A 17,208-nucleotide genomic window follows, 5' to 3' on the forward strand; every position below is an offset into this window, starting at 1 on the left:
CCCGCCAGGCCCGGACCGCTGGCGGCCCCAGCACCGTGGGGCGAGCTTGGGCGCTCACTGCAGCTGGCCCAGGCTCAGCTCCACTTGTCTCCTCCTTGGGTCTGAATATCCGGTCGTGGCACCAAGGAAGCCCCCCCCCGCCCCCCCCAAGTCCCAGCCCCCATGGAGTGAGGAGCTGCTTCTCCTTACTTTCCTGCCTAGGCTTGCGAAGGCAGGTGAATTCCCAGCACTCATGCGGGGAAAACAGCAAATATTTAACCCACAATAAACCAGAAAGGAAGGGAAAAATTAATCCACTTGCAAACCAGCCTCTGAAGACTTGCTGCTGCTGCTTGCCCCTCGCTCCTCATATAGTCAGCCAGCCTCGGGCCGCCAAACGGCCAGGCCACGTGCATGGACGTGGGGAACAGACAGGAGCCAGGTTCATTAACAAACCCTTTTTCTATTTTATTGGAGATAAAAACAGCAAAGCCCCATGTACCATACCCTGCGGGAAAAAGAGATGAGCGAGGGATGTTGACTATTTACAAGAGCTGTAGCAAAAGGGCCCCCGTGGGCCTCGCTGCCCGGGTCCAAGTGCGCGTTCTCCATGGGGGAGGGGTGGTCAGTGGCACAGGGCGATGGTTTCCATGTTAAGGAAGCGGACGTGCATCTTTGTCTCGATGTCTATCCCCTGCCAGATCTGGAACAGACGGAGCAGTGTGAGCGGGCATCCCCACCGGAGTCCTCGGCCACCTTCCCACCCGCCCTCCTCCGCCACCCACTGAGAAGCTCCCGCAGGTGGAATCCAGTGCGAAGCGTGGAAGAGAAACTTCCATCTGCCTTTTTGCTGGTTAATTGGGCTGACATTTGGGTTCTTTATGGATTGTCACAGCAAGTTATTATTAAGTACTGAATCCAAGCTCTTAGCTGAAGTCACTTGAATCCCACCCACCACTTCAGGCTCTATGATTTTCATGCAAATTCCTTAAGCCCACTAAACCTCCTTTCCACCAGAAAAATGTCGAGACCACCACCTGTGCTGCCCGTTCACGGAATGTTTTGGGGGCTCCAGGGGAATCATGCACGGAAGCGGTTTATAAACTGTTAAGGGCTGTGCAATTATAAGGTTTCATTAAGCCATCATTATAAATTAAAAGGTCACAACAGTTAGGTCTTCACAACCTCCCAGGGATAGGAGGTCACCATGTTCCAGACAGACAAGGCTCATGCCCAGGAAAGGTAATTTCTGCCAAAGCCCACATCCATCACCACATACCTGCTACTGGCACTGCCATCACGGTCCATCCTGGCTAGGGCCCTAGCGGACACTCAGGCCACCAGACCCTGTATCTGCCACACTAGGAAGCCCCAGCGCGGGCAGGACTGTGCGCCCGCCAGCTCCTTGGCCACTCGGGGCCCAGGAGGACCACAGATGGAGAGATGGCGGGCAGGATGCAAACAGGAACGGAGGGACATGGTGGGCAGTGACTTGTCACTGTCTCCCTGCTTATGTAAGAACTTCAAACTCTCAAGCTGTCGCCCTCAACATCTCCAGGGACAGCCTTGAGGCTGGGGAAAGCAGAGCCCTGTGGGCACCCAAGTGGCAGGGAGGCCTCAGCACATTTCCTGCCACTGTCACATGCCTACGGTCCGCCAGGTGCTTTCCTTGTTAGGTGAACAAGATGTTCCCAGGAGAAGATACCTGGATGCCAGGGTGGGTGGTTTCTGCCAAAGGCCGGGTGATGCCAGGTGTCAAGAGGCTAGTGGTGGGGCTCAGAGAATGGGATGGGCCGGCTGGTCAGGAAAAACTCCCACGGTGCAGAGGCAACGGCCTTGGGAACACTAGAGGCGGGGCAGCGGCGGGGGCGGCCTTCTGGGGAAGAAGCTTGGTTTCTGAGGCCAAAATTGGATTTCATCCTATCTTCTGGCTTAAAGCAGCCATCCCTCCTCCCTAACCTTCCCTGGCCTCCCTGATCTTCTAACTCCTTATTCTGGTTCTTGCTTGGGTGTCATCACTTTTCTGGAGCGCAGACCTCAAAACAAGCCAAGGTGGCCTGTGCCACGAATGGCAACTCAGCCTCTCCCAGTCTGCCTGCCCTGCCCAGCCCTGGGGGCGGCAGAGGGTGGGGCGCCTGTCCTCCTCCGGCCCAGTAGGCCCTTCAGGTCTCTCCCTCAGGCCCAGGTCTGTGCCGCCCGCCCCCTTCCTCTTGCCATGACTGGCCAGGTTGGCGGCGCAGACTTTGGGGGAGCGCCCAGCCGAGCTGCCCCTCAGCTCACCAGAGTCCCCAGCCCCAACCCAGGGACAGGCCCGTTTCCCTCGGGGCCGCCCGGAGAGTCGGCGGCCGGCCAGGGGGCCACCCTGGGTATCGTCCCCCTGACTTCCCATCTTCCTCGCCTCCTGGAAGGGGCTCGGGGACACCGCTGTTGGGATGCTCAGGGCCAAAGCACGGGCAGAGCACGGGGGGCTCGACTCCTTGCCACAGGGATCTGCCTGTCAGAGCAGCGAGCGGCCCCAGTTCCCAGCCCGCGAGCAGGTTTGTAGCAGTGAAGGCTGGGGGAGGCCTGAATGTCCACTAACAAGGCTGGAAGGTGGGAAGCCAGACGAGCAGCATGGGCTGCGAGCCCCAGGGCAGAAGCACACGCAGTCAACACAGTGTGTGCTTCTGTGAAGGGCAGGTCTCAGAACATTCCAGAACCCTGGCTCCAACTGTCAACAGGGTGCTTCTGAGGAGGGGGGGACAAAAATGGAGTTTTCCTCACAGGCCCTTTTGCACTTGCTCAGTTGTTCTGAGCGTGTATACCTATCATCACCCTTCCAATAAAAATAAGTAAAACCAGTTTAAACTATTTTAAAAGCCACACCCAGGCTTGACCCCTTTCCACAGAGACGCCCATCTCCGGACCAGCAGGGGCCCCCTCAAGCCCCCAGCACAGCCCCCGTGCCCACCCCCACCCCCAGGTACCCACCTTCAGGAAGTCATCGAAAGTGATGCCCTCGTACACCTGATCAGGCTCCTGGGGACAGAGCACAGGGTGCAGTGAGGGGCTTCTGCCTGGAGACTCTCCATCTTCCCCCCACCCTGCAACACAGAAGGCTGGGGCCATTTAGGTAGAATCATGAGAATGGGGAGAACATTCTGGATTGTTCGCCTCCAGCTCGAGGCTGGTCGCCCTGAACTCCAGCGTCTCCTTCACTGGCTCGACGGTGGGACGGAAGGTGGTGCAGGCTCACCAGGGCCACCCCCCACCCCCCCCCAGGGAGGACAGGTTAGACGAGGGTGGGAAAGGAAGAGGGTGGGCACAGAGGCAGGGCTCGCTCCACCCGGCACAGCCGCCTCCCGCCACTTCCCAACAGTACGGCCACCAGCAGACACCTCCTGCCATTTCTAGGTCCTGCCTCCTCAAACCAGCCTTGGTAAGACCAGTTCTGGGCCGACCTGCACTCCAGACACTGGGGAAAGGGCCAAGTGAGTCACCCTGATAACATCCGGCCCAGGAGCCTCCCACCTGCCAAGTCACTGGCAGTGCCAGTCTCTGCACACACACGAGATGATAAATGGGGCTCCTGCCCATGGTGCTAAGACCAAGTCCCCACGGCGCCCTCTGTGACAGTGAAAGCTGGGCTGACACCCCACTGCCCGTCAATACAACAACAGCCAAATAAATCGTGGTCGCCCTGGCTACTGGTTACCACGAAGAAGGGGTCGATCTAGACCTGCTGATACGGAAAAGGCTCCAAGATACATACACGGGGGAAAAAAACAAACAAGGAGCAGAAAGATGGCTGCAGATTCTGTCCTACATCACTAAGCAGACGGCTGCCACCTGCTCTGCGGACCTGTGGGGTCAGCACGGGGGAGAGCGAGCAGTTCAGTGCCGCTTTGTGTGAGTCAGAACCGAAAGACACACGTGTACACGTCGGTCTGTGTCAGGAATAACACCATCAAGGGCAGTTCCCTTTAGGGAAAAGGACCAGGGCCGATGGGAGGAGGGCCAAGAAAGACGCACTTCTCCTTCTGTACCGCTTGGAGATTTGTTCCTACGTGTCTTTAAGAAAACATCGGCAGGCGCTCTCTGAGCACGTGCCGTGTGTACTTTACAAACGTTATTACCACGAACTGATGCAAACCTCACAACAGTTCCCAGAGGTGGGTTCTGTTCTTAATCTAATTTTGGATATACTTTTTTTTTTTTTTTTAGATGTGGACCATTTTTAAAGTCTTTATTGAATCTGTTACAACATTCCTTCTGTTTTATGTTTTAGTTTTTTGGCCGAGAGGCATGTGGGATCTTAGCTCCCCGAGCAGGGATCTAACCTGCACCCCCTGCACTGGAAGGCGAAGTCTTAACCACTGGACCGTCAGGGCTGAGTCCCCTGGATATACTTTTTAATTTTATGAAAAACACCAATTTTTTAGAAGGCCTGGGCCAGCCCTGTCCCTAGGGCTGTCGGCTCTTCCTGCCCAGGGGCACAGACAGAAGTGGCCGCCCACTCCCTGCCAGAGACTCCGGATTCCTAGGGCAGCGAGGGGAGCTAATTACAGATAAGGTCCCCCCGGCCCAAGACCCGGGCTGGAGGGCGGGCACCGGGTGGAGGGGCTGCAGGGTCAGGGCAGCACCCTAGGCTGAGACCCCAGCACAGCTGCCCCAGCCTCCAGCCACAACAAGGTTTCCAGGGAAACACCCTGGAAAGAGCTCACTGCCGCAGTTGACAGCCGGCTTCGGAGGTCCGTTACGGCGGGGCGATGCGTCATTTGTCTTTGGTGAGAGGTGCGGGCAGAAATGTTAAGCGTCCTCAGGGGCCACAGGGTGTGAACTGACTCGGGCACCCCTCACCCTGAGCCTCTGTGTGTATCTGGTCGACGAACACACAAGAAAACCCTCTAAGAGCACACAGAGGATCCGTACCTAAAGAGAGATGCACACGGTGAGCGGGACGCGCACCCGGGAAGCCGGCACGGACTCCCGGAAAGCCCCGGCTTCTGAGGCTGTGCAGCTCTTATGCAGATCAGCAGCTGACAGCAATTTTACTACAGCAAATTAAGAAAACTGCAGCCAATTGAAACTGGAGCGGGACGGGGAGCAATTTAACGAAGGAGAGTGTCATTAAATCAAGTGGGAATCTGGCTCGGGCAACCCGGCAGGGGAATCCCCGCGCTCCCCACCGAGGTCACCGGCCTTTTCCGCGGCAGTTAACTGTCTGAGTGGGGTGGCTTCGCCAAAGCCAGAAGCCTCTCCCTGGGTCCCCGAAGCAGACAAATGAAATACAGGCTGAGAAAGTGACCTCAGCCCCCTGCCCGCCATCTCCTGATGACAGGCCTGGGCACAGACAGCAGGTTTCAGCAGGAAAACACCCCTCCATCTGGGCTGGGGTCACCCCAAAGCCATGATGGTATCTGGGGCTGCAGCCACTATAAATACACAGGAGCCAGAGGGGACGGCCCCAGGGGGACCACCCGAAACCCTCAGGGAACAAAATCCATGGAGATGGTCACGTGCCTGCCCGCACGGCTCCCGGGGGGCTCTGAGCCCCTGCGTCAGGGGCTGTCTGGAGTGGACCCGGCCCTGCAAAAGCGAGTCCACCCAGCGCAGCAAAAAGGTCGCTGCCCCCAAAGTCCAGAAAATTCTTTCTGTCCCCACCAGTGAAGCAAGGTTACAAACCTATGAAGTGATGCACGTGAAGAAGCCAGCACAGTGCCCGCACACGCTGTGTGGTGACCTCCAGGTGACCCTGGGGCACCGGGCTGCCTGGAGCCTCCAGGGGGCGCCTGCCAGGGTCCGTGCCTCCCCACCCTGACGACGGCGCCATCAGAGCACGTAAAAGCCGGCAGTGACCGCTCATACGACGCGCCAGTTACCGCTGCCCTGACCGTTCGCTCCTGTGCCCCTCTGCGCCAACGGTTCTGCACTGGGGGGTGACTTCGCCCCCCGCCCCAGGGACGGTGGGCCGTGTCTGGAGACATGTTGGTTGTCACGACTTGGAGGGTGACTGGCATCTAGTGGGTGGAAGCCAGGGAGGCTGCTCAGGCCCCTGCAACCCCAGGACAACCCCACGTGTCAACAAGGCCGGGCGGAGAAACCCTGCTCTAACCCACCGACATCACCGGAGGCCCGACAGCACGGTTCCAAGAAACGATCCAGCCACTTCTACGCCAGTGGGACCCTGACAAGCCTCAGCTGTGTCCCAGCTCCTGATCACGTGGTCCACCCGCCTCCCTCCCCATCAGAGCTCGAGCCCGGCCCTCCGCCTGGGCCACCGTAGCAGCCTTGCAAGTGCCTCTGTCAGCACGGAGCCTCCCACCCTCATCAGCACACAAGCCCTGATGGCCCAGCCCCTCTCCTGTCTCATCTACACGTCACCCCCCGCTGCTCCCAGCTCCTCGCTGGACCCCAGATTGTGGGCCCTCAAGAGAGCTCCCTGCTGACCCCTGCCCTCCAGGCCACAAATCCCCTCATTAATAATTAAATGAGAGCAAGCCCGGGCTGTGCGCCAACCGGGCCTGGCACTGTGCCAGGCACTGCCTGTGGGCCCGAGGGAGCTACGTAGTGGGGTCTACGGCCCCCAAGGCCCAGACTCCCCTGCTTGGCCTGACCCCCCAGGGGTTGGGACATGGGGCCAGTCTTCTGGGGGGACAGGAAAGCAGCGAGAAGCCTGTGAGCAGTGGTCTGCGCCAGGCCCGGTTAGAGTGGCGAGCAGGACACGCACAATCTCTGCCCGCTGGGGCCTTCCACAAACACAGACTAGTACCAGGGCAGGGCACGGCACGGCGGGGTCAGCAGGGGCAGGGAGGGATCTGGGGGTCCGGCCCCGGCAGCTCTCACCATCCGCCCCACGCAGACGCTGGCCGCCTCCATCATGGCCCCGTCGGCAATGGAGCGCGCAGATTCCTTCTCGATGTGGGGGTTTCCGGAGAGCAGCTCCTCGACCACCTGCCGGTGGAGCAGAGACGCCGTGAACTTGGGCCTCCGTCCCGGCCGCAGGGCAGGGGAGGCGCTGGGGCCCGCCGGCGCGGGAGCATACTTTACATTTCGATACTCTTCCAGGGTGATGCGGCCGTCGCTGTCTGAGTCATACATGTGGAACAGAACTGGGGGGTGGCAGGGGGAGAGAGCGGCTGAGTCAGGCAAGGCGGAGGGGAGCCCGGGTCGCCCCGCCCCCCAACCTTCCCCTACCTCAAACTGAGCAAAAGACCCCAGTAACGGAAACCTGCCGAAGCCATAGAGGGCAAGGGCAAAGGCCATGGGGCCAGACCGACCACTTCCTGGTGGGTGACCTTGGGCAAGTGACCTAACTTTTCTGAGCCTCAGCTTCCCCATCTGTAAAATGGGAGTAAGCACACATCTGCCTCATGGTGTTGCCAGGTGAGCTAAGGCTGGTGGACCAGGGCCAGCGACCGCCTGGCACACTGTGAGTGCAGATGATGTGACAGTCTCATTAACAGGAAGCCAGCTCAGCGTTATTTCAAAGTGTCATTCCTGACAGACCCAGAGGGCGGCCGTCATCCCAGGCCTGTGGCAGATCACGGACCCGGCTGCCTACATCCTGCCCCTGGCTGACCTGAGCCGGCCCCCGATGGTACGAGGGGCATTCACACCCGCTCCGGTTATTTCACTCTTAGTGACATCACGTGGTCCCTTTACTGACATCACTCAGCATGCCACAGCCCAACAGAGCCAGGAGCTAAAGGGGAGGTGACCTCTCTGCCCCCTAGCTCAGCCTCAGGCTCATAAAAGTCCTCGGTCCTGGCATTTATCCAGCCCGACGCTGTGCAAACATCTCTTCCTCTCATCCTCACATGACCCCGTGAGGCCAGGGCTGCCCTGAGCCCATTTCACAGACTGGGCTGCCAAGCTCACAGAAGCTAAGGCATTTGCCCACAGCCACCCCATTAAGGGAGGGGCAGCCGGGGGTTTGAACCAGAGTCCGTCCCATCCCACAGCCCTCACACCCCTTGACCTGGTCCTTGGAACAGTGTGGAAGCCGGGCGGACACCAGGCATCACCGCCCTGCCCCCAACTACCCTCAGTACACAGCCCGAGCTAAGTATAGCCCAAGCCCCGTGTTTACATGTCCCTGCAGACGCTGCGCAGACGCTGCTGCTCGGGTGGGATAGAGAGGGATGCTGGAGTCGTGGGAAAGTGCATGGGGAAGGGAGGTGTGACGCAAGCCACCCTGGGACTCTGTGCCATCCCCCACCAAGGCCGATCCCAGCTAAACTTGCTCAGAGCCCAGGGCCAGCAGGGGCTCCTCTGGGACGGACGAGCCCCACAGAGGCCGCCCCGTGAAACTGCGTACAGTGGCCAGTCATGGGCCAGGGGAGGGAAGAAAGAAACTTTCAGGAAGCACCCGAGATACCACCCAGCCTCAGAATCACCCTTATGCTCAGTCCTCATCCCCACCGTCAAGTTCAGGGTCACACAGCTGCTTAGTGAAGGGGCTGGATTGAACCAGGTCTGTCCAAACCAAGGGCCTTAACCTTTTCCAATCACTGACACCTCTTTCTGTTCCCAGAAAACCACCAGCTGCTGAGAAGTGTCAACAAGGAGGCTGCCACGCAACAGCCTCGGAGGAGAGGGAGGTGCAAACGCCACCCTTTGCGTGTGAAAATCGGGACCAACCTCCCCAAGGCCTGGGCTGGTGCAACCTGACCCGACCCTCCCAAACCCCCCCTTGGGGGCGGCCAGGTGCGCACCGGGGAGGGGCCCCGGGACACCCACATCTTAGCTTCTCTTTCCGGCACAGCTGCACCCGCTCCTCATCCATGGTGGTGTCGATGGGCCGGAAGTAGGACATGATGGTCAGAAAGTCCTCGAAGTTGATCTCGTCAGCCAGGCCGCTGGGCCCCTTGCGCAGGTTCCTACGGGAGCCACGAGGGGGTGTCGGAAATGCATTAAGAACAGAATCTTGCCCTTCTGCTACCAACAGCCCTCGAGAACCCGGCCCTTCTGCGCACACACTTCACCTACGATGGCTGTCCCAGCCTTGGGTTCTGTTTCCCAACAACCTGCTCGTGGGGGCCCCGGGCCCCAGGGCAGTTTAGTCCAGCCCCTCCCCGGAGGCCCCCCCCCCCCCCCAGAAATCACCATCTGAGGGCCTGGGGGGAGACACGGGCAACTGCACAGCTGCTGGGATGGAGGGCTGCCCGGGCACACTGCGGTGCACAGAGCTGGGCACTTAAACACGGGGAAAGCGAGGCAGTAATTCTCCCAGGTACATCTCCTGACCCTTTAGATCGGGGTCAGTGAACTGCAGCCTGGGGACCAAATCCCACATGCTGCCTATTTTTATACAGCCCATGAACTAAGAGGGGTTTTTCTGTTTTAATATGGTTGAAAAAAATGCCGGGGAAAAAAAGAATAGCATCTCATGACAAGTGAAAACTCCATGAAATTCAAATTTCGGCGTCCATAAATAAAGTTTTATTGGCACACGGCCAGGCCCAGTGATTTGCATAGTATCCGTGGCTGCTTACAAGCTACAGAGGCAGAGTTGAGCAGCTGTGACAGAGACCATGTGGCCCGCAAAACCTAAAATATTTACTCTCTGGCCTTTTAGAGAAAGTTTGCCAATTCGTGCTATCAGCTGTTTAAAACTCCAGCACAACGATCAGTTGCCGGCAGCTCTGACTGACGTTTCCTACCAAAGTGCAAAATTCGCCGATGACGGCAGGTTTTCTGATAGATCACGGCACAGAGTCCCTGGGGGGCCTGCGTCACACACCCTTTCCCCGTGCACTTTCCCACCACTCCAACATCCCTATGGATGTGCTTTTCTGCAGGGGGCAAGAAAAGGGCTTGTGTTCCAGGCGGGGCTCAGGGAGCGAACCCAAGGCTGGGTCTGCCCTGTGCCTAGCACACGGCGGATACTCAGCAAATGCGTGAGTGCACTGAAAAGCCACTGGGTGAGGGTCCTGGCAGAGAAGAAGAGTTGAGAAAACAGCTTGGAGATGACGCCAACCAAACACAGGCTCCTGACCCACTGCTGCCAAACCCTCATCACTAACCGACTTCCGCTGGTGCAGGTGGCCATCGGGCTGATGGGCTGAGGGTCCCTCTGCCCTCACTGTGCATCCTTTCAAAGAGACAGTTCTCAGCTGGCCCGGGATAACAGTCAAGGGCTAGGGCTTGACAAATGCATTTGGGTCCCACCTGCGGTTAGGACCATATCTCGGTTTAAAGGAATACATTCGAGGTTCTCTCTCTAGGGGCCCATCTACTCCTTTTCAAATACTGCCCCTGAAGTACCACACTTCACAGTTTAGAGATCTCGCTATTCCCAATCTTCCATGCCAGGACATCTTCCAGAAAGAGGTGGCTCCCAAGCCTGGAACCGGGAAGGTGGATCATGAAACAACAAATCTGAGAGGTAAGGCGAGATCTTCTGGACTCAGGAAGCCTAGTCTTTGAGTAAAAACTCTCAATCTTCCCGGAAATCTTCTCTTACAAAGTTTTTCCACTGCTACTCCAGGCAGATTTTAATCATCTCAGAGTTCTTGCTGTCAGGGGCACAGTCCAAATTTACAGGGCGTAAAAATAGCCCCAGGATCTATCGGGTTCCTCGGAGGTCTTTCCACTGTGTTTGGGTTGCACGTCCCTCTCAAGGGGTTCAGGCTGCAGCGAGAGGGATGACAATGAGCTCGGGGGACACGTGGTCAACCCCGGAGCAGGCTGGCCACGAATGGGTCCTTCTCAGGGAAGGTCGAGACCTGGCTCCTTCAGCATCAGGACCTGATTCAGGGGCTAGGCCTCCCTTCTCCTCCTAGTGTCCCCAGGAGGTCCACACAGGCCAGCATCATGGTCTCTAAAGGTGACCACAATGCAGAGAGCGAGGAAACCCAGACGCAGCACCTAGAGCCAGACCCACGTGCACTCCAGTCCACTTCCACAACGGAGCACCCGAGACCTGGGTCGGGGGACAGAAGAACAGGGGCTACATCCAAATCTGCAACGCAGCACGAGAGCATTCTTTCTGCAAGGAGGCCTGATTTAGAGCAGTCTTTTCGCTTCCTTAACTCTCCGATGACCCTGTAAGGATCAGAGCCCTTGGAGGTGGGGACAAACCCAGCTCAAACTGCCCTCCAAGACCAGCTTCTTGGTTCAAAACGTCTTAGGAAGCAAGGTGGACGCTGGTATTTCTTGAAAGGAAAATCCCGTCTCCAGCCCCTCCTCTTGAGTCCTCCACCGCCTCCTTGCTGGGACAGGACGAGATGTGAAGGAGGCACAGGCGCCGAGCTGCTCTGGGTCCAGGCTAGGGAAGCCTTTCCTTAATCCTCCCTGATTTGGTGACTTCTGGGCTGCCCACCGACGCACCCGGGGCCTCCCTTTCTCCACACCGTATCTCTAAGCAACCGCCCCAGGCTGAGGCCCCAGGCCCCACAGGGGAGGCTCTCACCATCCCCTACTGGCCACTGCCCTCCCTCTCCTGCTGTCAGGCATCATCTTCTGATAGCAATTCCCTAGAGCAGGTGCCTAGTGAGCTGCCCGCACTGCAGACCTGCAGACCCGAGAATCCCTTGACTCCGTCCCCATCATATCCAGTCCATCTCCAGTTTCACTCCTCCGATCTCTCTGGGATCCCTCCTCGTCTCTCCTGAGATAGCCTGGTCCAGCCTCCACCATCTCAGCGGGCACACCACACGCAGACAGAATGAGCTTTGCAAAAAGCAAATCAGACTCTGTCGCTCCCCTGCTTGATGCCCTCTGGGAAGCTCCTCCGGCTCTTGGGGTGACCCCCAAGCCCCCAGCCTGGTCTCCCAGGCCCAAGAGGTTTGGTCCCAGCCGCCCAGCTCTCACCACCCTTTCCCACCACACTCCCCTCCCCAGGGGCCCCAAAGCTTGTTTCAATGCCCACCTTCTGGGCACTCAACGTTCCCTGATCGACTAAGGCCCCTTCCTCCACCCTTTAGGTGCCACTGCACCTGCGCTGCCCTTAAGAGCTCTGTCCTAACCTCAGATGCCCCAAGTACGGTAGCGGGTCTCTCCTGCCTCTGACTATGGACTGTGGACTCAGGGCACGCCTTCTTGTCCTCTGGCCCCTGCCCACGCACTGTCCCCTCAGCAGAGGCAGTGCTCATGGACAGAAGCCTGGCAACGCCTAAATTCCACTCTAAGAGCTGAAAACGCAACTCCTGGATCTGTTCTGGTTCCCACAGGGGACAGCTGAGCACCAAGCCACCTCGGGCCAGATTTGTTTTTTTTGTTTGTTTTATAAATTTTTTAATTTACTTTTCATTTATTTTTGGTTGCGTTGGGTCTTCGTTGCTACACGTGGGCTTTCTCTAGTTGTGGCGGGGGGGCTGCTCTTCGTTGCGGTGCGCGGGCTTCTCACTGCAGTGGCTTCTCTTGTCGTGGCGCACGGGCTCTAGGCGTGCGGGCTTCAGTAGTTACAGCACACAGGCTTAGTTGCTCCGCAGCATGTGGGATCTTCCCGGACCAGGGCTCGAACCCGTGTCCCCTGCATTGGTAGGTGGATTCTTAACCACTGCGCCACCAGCGAAGTCCCCAGATTTGTTTTAAGGAATAATTACATACAGTAAAAGGCACATATCTTACATTTGGACCAATGTGTGCACCTGAGAAACCCACCCCCCAATCAGGATACCAGAGGTTTCCCTCGGGCCCTTCTCCAGCCCAACCTGTCTCCTCCTGGGCTGGCGGTGAGGATGGAAGAACCAAGCCCTTGGCCCTGGGTGGGCTCCACAGGCTCGGGGGAAGCAGGGTTTGCCAGGACCTCTGGGGTGTCATCCTCTCTTCACCTTAGCACACCTAGGGCCAGGAGACACCAGCCCTTCTAGCTCCAACCCACAGAAGGCTGGGTCCCCGGGGCCCGGCCAACTTCACAACTGGCCCAGTCTCGTCCAGCCGTTTGGAAACAAGCCTCACAGACACATACATGCAGGCGTGTGTCTATACAGACACGTGTTAGGTGTCACTAGGCTCTGGTCACCCTGCGCCATCTTCTTGTGATGCCTCCAACTCTAGGCCCTGACAACCATGTTGTCTCCACGTTTGGGGGCCGCATCCCCGCTCCCCCTGCCACCTCCCCTCTCCACTAGCTGTCAGCCCCCCCCCCCCAATCCTGCTCTGCCTCACTGCCCACCCAGGCCTCCCTCTGGGATTCCGCAGTCAGAACGAGGATTAAAAAGGAGCTGAGGGCCCTGCCCACCCCACACCTCTCACCATGCTTGGCCTTCTGTGCTCCAGCCAGGCCCCCTCTGCCACTCGCACCACTCCCTGTGCCACAGGGTCTTTGCACGTGCAGTTCTGGTCTCTCTCTGCTTTGCCTAGTTAACTCCTGGGCACTCTCTCCTCAGGTCTCACCCCACAGGTCCGGGAGGAAGGCCTCTGCATTTTCTGGGGCAGCCTGAGGACCCCGTAGCCCCAAGCCATAAACAGGTGAGGCCCCGAGTCTTCCTCAGGGCCCTGCAGCCCTGGCAGAACCAGAGCTGGGCGGTTCAGGCTCGTACAACTTGAAACCCCTCCGGGAGTCCCCACCCATGATACGACCTCAAGGAAGGGACATGCCTATTCCCTCCCTTCCTCTTTCTGCCAGTTCTCTCTGCTTCTCAGCGATCTCTGCAGACACAGGGTGTCAGGCCTGGGCCCCTGGTGTGTTTGTCCACAGGTTCTGGCAGCCTGGAGAGGGCATGACCCCCTCACCCCCCCACCCCTGCACCTCTCCACCAAGCCTCAGACACAGTGATCTCCACGAGGATATGTGAGTCTTTCAACTCCGATGACACTAGACATTTGGGGACATGAACTCAGGTGTCAGCCTCAGCTTTGGGATACTGTCCATGGTGCCTCTCTCTGCCTCAGTCTGTAAGCCAGGGTGCTGTGCGTAACGACAGCTACCCTGGCTCTTTAACATACCTCATCTCAGCACAGCCTCACAGCAACCCTGAGAGGCAGGTGCTATTATCACCTCCGTTCTATATGTGAGAAAACCGAGGCAGCCTCCGAGAGGGGCCCCAGTGACCCTGCCTCCTGGTACTCATGCCCCATGTAGTCCCCTTTCCAAGTGCGAGGTGACCCAGTGACTTCTGACGAGGACAATACAGCAAAAGTCATGGCATGTTATCTGCAAGATGAAGTTACCAAAAGATGGTGTTTTCCATCTCAGGTGCCCAATCTCTCTCTCTCTCTCATTGGAACAGCTTACTCTGGAGGAAGCCAGCTGCCAGGTGTGGTAGCCCTGGTGACTGGTCCATGAGATGCCTCCAGCCAATAGCCAGGAGAGTGAGCTCGGAAGCAGAGCCTCCCCCAATCGAGCCTTCAGGTGAATGTAGCCCCAGCTGACCCACCCTGAGCCTGAGAACCCAGATCCCTGACTCTCAAAAATGGTTAGCCAATAAATATATATTGTTTCAAACTGCTAAGTTTGGGGGTAATTTGTTTCACAGCCATAGCTAACTAATACAGAGGCCTAGAGAGATTGAGTGAGCTGTTCCAAGGCACCCAGCCATGAATCCAGGACTGCCAGACCCTGGACCTGTGGCTTGTAGCTCCTACCTGACAAAGCCCCCTCTTCTCTGCGTCAGCTTAAGGGGCTGTTCCGAGCACACGAGTCATGCAAGAAGTTACAAGGGCAAATGCTCGCCCAAAGTCACCCACCATCGGCAGCTCCAGGAGAAAGGCCCACCTGTTGTCGAAGAAGGCACGGACGATTTTGGATCTGATCGGGTTGAGCTCCAGGTCAGGGATGTTGTTGAAGTTCTCCTTCCTGGGTACCAAGGAGGGGGCGCACCGGGGAAAGAGTGAGAAAAGAAAGCAGACGTCAGAGAGCGTGTTCATCACTTCTCAAGCTGTGTTTTTTTATCCTGAGCAGACTCCACATGAACAGTCCAGAATGAGACAGGACTGGAATATGCTGCACCGGTGTGTCTCCTCCTCTAACCTCTGGACTGGCAGGACCACAGAGGGTCTGGAGGCTCAGAGATGCCCTTGTGAATCTGATAAACGTCCTAGACACCCACCCCCAGGAAGATGCAGCAACACAAGATCTGCACCCCATTCCGAGGGGTCAGAGAACCCAGGTAGGGAAACCCTCAGTTGGCCCTTCTGGAATCAGAGAAGCAGGATGCTAGCTTGGAGCTTTGGAAGACAGTGTGGCAGGTCCTCAACAAGTGAGAAACATGGAGTTACCATGTGACCCAGGGATTCCACTCCTAGGTATATACCTGGGTATCTCCCTAGAGAAATGAAAACTCATCCACATAAAAATTTGCCCATGAATATTCATAGAAGCATTCTTCCTAACAGCCATAAAGTAGAAACGCCCCAAATGTCTACCAACAGATAACTGGATAAATACGGTCTATCCATATAAGAGAATAGTATTCAGCCATAGAAAGGAATGAAATACAGATACAGGCTACAACACGGACGGACCTTAAAGACACAGTGCTAAGTGAAAGAAGGCAGACACAAAAGACCACATAGTGTATGATTTCATTCATATGAAATGTTCAGAATAAATCAATCCATAGAGACAGAAAGTAGCTTAGTGACTGCCAGGGGCTGGGGGATTGGGAGTGATGAGGACTGGGGATGGTGTCTACAGGTATGGGGATGGTGTCTACAGGTCTGGGGATTCTTTTGCGGATGATGAAAATGTTGTAAAATTGACTGTGGTGATGGATGCATAACTCTGTAAACATACTAAAAGCCACTGCATTGCACATCTTAGTGGGTGAATTGTAGGATATGTGAATTGTATTTCAGCAAAGCTGTTTAAAAAAAGAGAGAGAGAGAGGGACCTCCCTCGTCATCCAGTGGTTAAGACTCCACGCTTCCACCGCAGGGAGCGTGGGTTCCATCCCTGGTCTCCCTGCTCGGGGAACAGGATCCTGCATGCCAAACAGTAGCGTGGCCAGAAAAAAGAGAGAGGGAGGAGAGATGCCTGCAGGAGAGGGTGAATTTCAAACACAGACACTCTGTTGCTGCTCACAGGTGTTGCTGGGTCCTAGAGGCTGTGGGTTTGCAGGCGTGGAGGCAGGCAAGTCCCTCATCTACCTGACCTTCCCGCATAAGGCCATCCTTTGTTCTCGGAATCTGCTTCCAGCTCCCTGCACTTCAACGGGCAGTGGCCTTGGAAGGGACCCAGGGCACAGGCTGGGAATTCCGGTGAACAAGGGGGCATGCCCAGTGGGGAGAGGAGGAAGGATATTAGCCACTTAAAACGAGGATGTCCAGGAGCCCTCAGATTCAGAACTTGAAACTAGATCCAACCCATGCTGGGAAGGAGGCAGTGTCACGTACACGGAGAATTCAGCACCGTCAGAGTTGGAAGGTTCTGTCGTGACACAGCTGACCCCTGTCCTGCCCTCACCTTACAGACGGGGACGCTGAGGCTCAGGGAGGAGAAGCAGGACCTGCCTGGGGCCCCGACGCCTCCGTGTTCTCTCCATCTCTGTGTGTCTCCGCCTCTCCCCATCCCCCAGCGCTCCCAGCTTGGCCTGCTCGCAGCACTTGGCCAAACTCAGGAGCCGGCGTCAGTGGACGCCAACATTTTAGATTCCTGATAGCCCAGCTCTAAAGGGGGCGACACAGAGCAGCTGGCCTGCAGCAATGGAATACTTATTTGGCCATAAAAAAGGAATGCAGTACTGACTCATGCTACAACACAGATGAACCTCACAAGCATGAACCTTATTTCCCCACTTAGCAGTGAAAGAAGACACACAAAAGGCCACACAGTGTATGATTCCATTTATATGAAATGGCCAGAATGAGCAAATCCATAGAGACAGAAAGCAGACTGGTGGGTGCCAGGGGCCAGGAGATAGTTAATGGCTCGTAGGCACAGGGTTTCTTTTGGGGGTGATGAAAACATTCTAAAATTGACTGTAGACTTCAAGTGGGCGAAGTGTGTCGCATGTGAATTATATCTCAATGAGGCTGTTTTAAAATATCCCTAAGCTATTTTTAAAAAGCAAAAAGCAAAGAACCACTGCACTATCGCTCCATCGATATAAAGAACAAAAAGTGAGGTGCTCACCTGTGCAGGTTGACAGTCAGCTACCGGGAATGCTGACTAGGAGGGAGCAGGAGGGAGCTCTTGGGGCTGACGATGTTCTGCCCTTGCTCTGGGTTTGGGGTCACGGGTGTGTTCAGTCTGTGAAAGATCATCTCACCGCCCCTGTCCCTTTTCCCCATGCACATGACAGTCGCCCCACAGTGGCACAGGCCCCCGTCCTCCCCTCCTTCCTCGTGAGTGGGAAGCAG

The 17,208-nt window shown here is 56.8% G+C and overlaps 1 protein-coding gene across 1 annotated transcript in view; it reads right to left on the minus strand.

Annotated features, from left to right (window-relative positions):
- Nucleotides 1-422: 422 nt before the first annotated feature.
- The window catches only part of TESC (tescalcin), a 74,803-nt gene continuing 58,017 nt past the window's right edge, over nucleotides 423-17,208 (minus strand). The window contains 6 exon segments of the mRNA XM_060170532.1: nucleotides 423-682; nucleotides 2,950-2,997; nucleotides 6,805-6,912; nucleotides 7,009-7,070; nucleotides 8,701-8,840; nucleotides 14,624-14,704. Of these exon segments, the coding sequence (XP_060026515.1) occupies nucleotides 605-682; nucleotides 2,950-2,997; nucleotides 6,805-6,912; nucleotides 7,009-7,070; nucleotides 8,701-8,840; nucleotides 14,624-14,704 (517 nt within the window). The 3' untranslated portion in view covers nucleotides 423-604.

This window comes from Lagenorhynchus albirostris, chromosome 14, assembly GCF_949774975.1.
Source record: "Lagenorhynchus albirostris chromosome 14, mLagAlb1.1, whole genome shotgun sequence".
NCBI lineage: Eukaryota > Metazoa > Chordata > Mammalia > Artiodactyla > Delphinidae > Lagenorhynchus > Lagenorhynchus albirostris.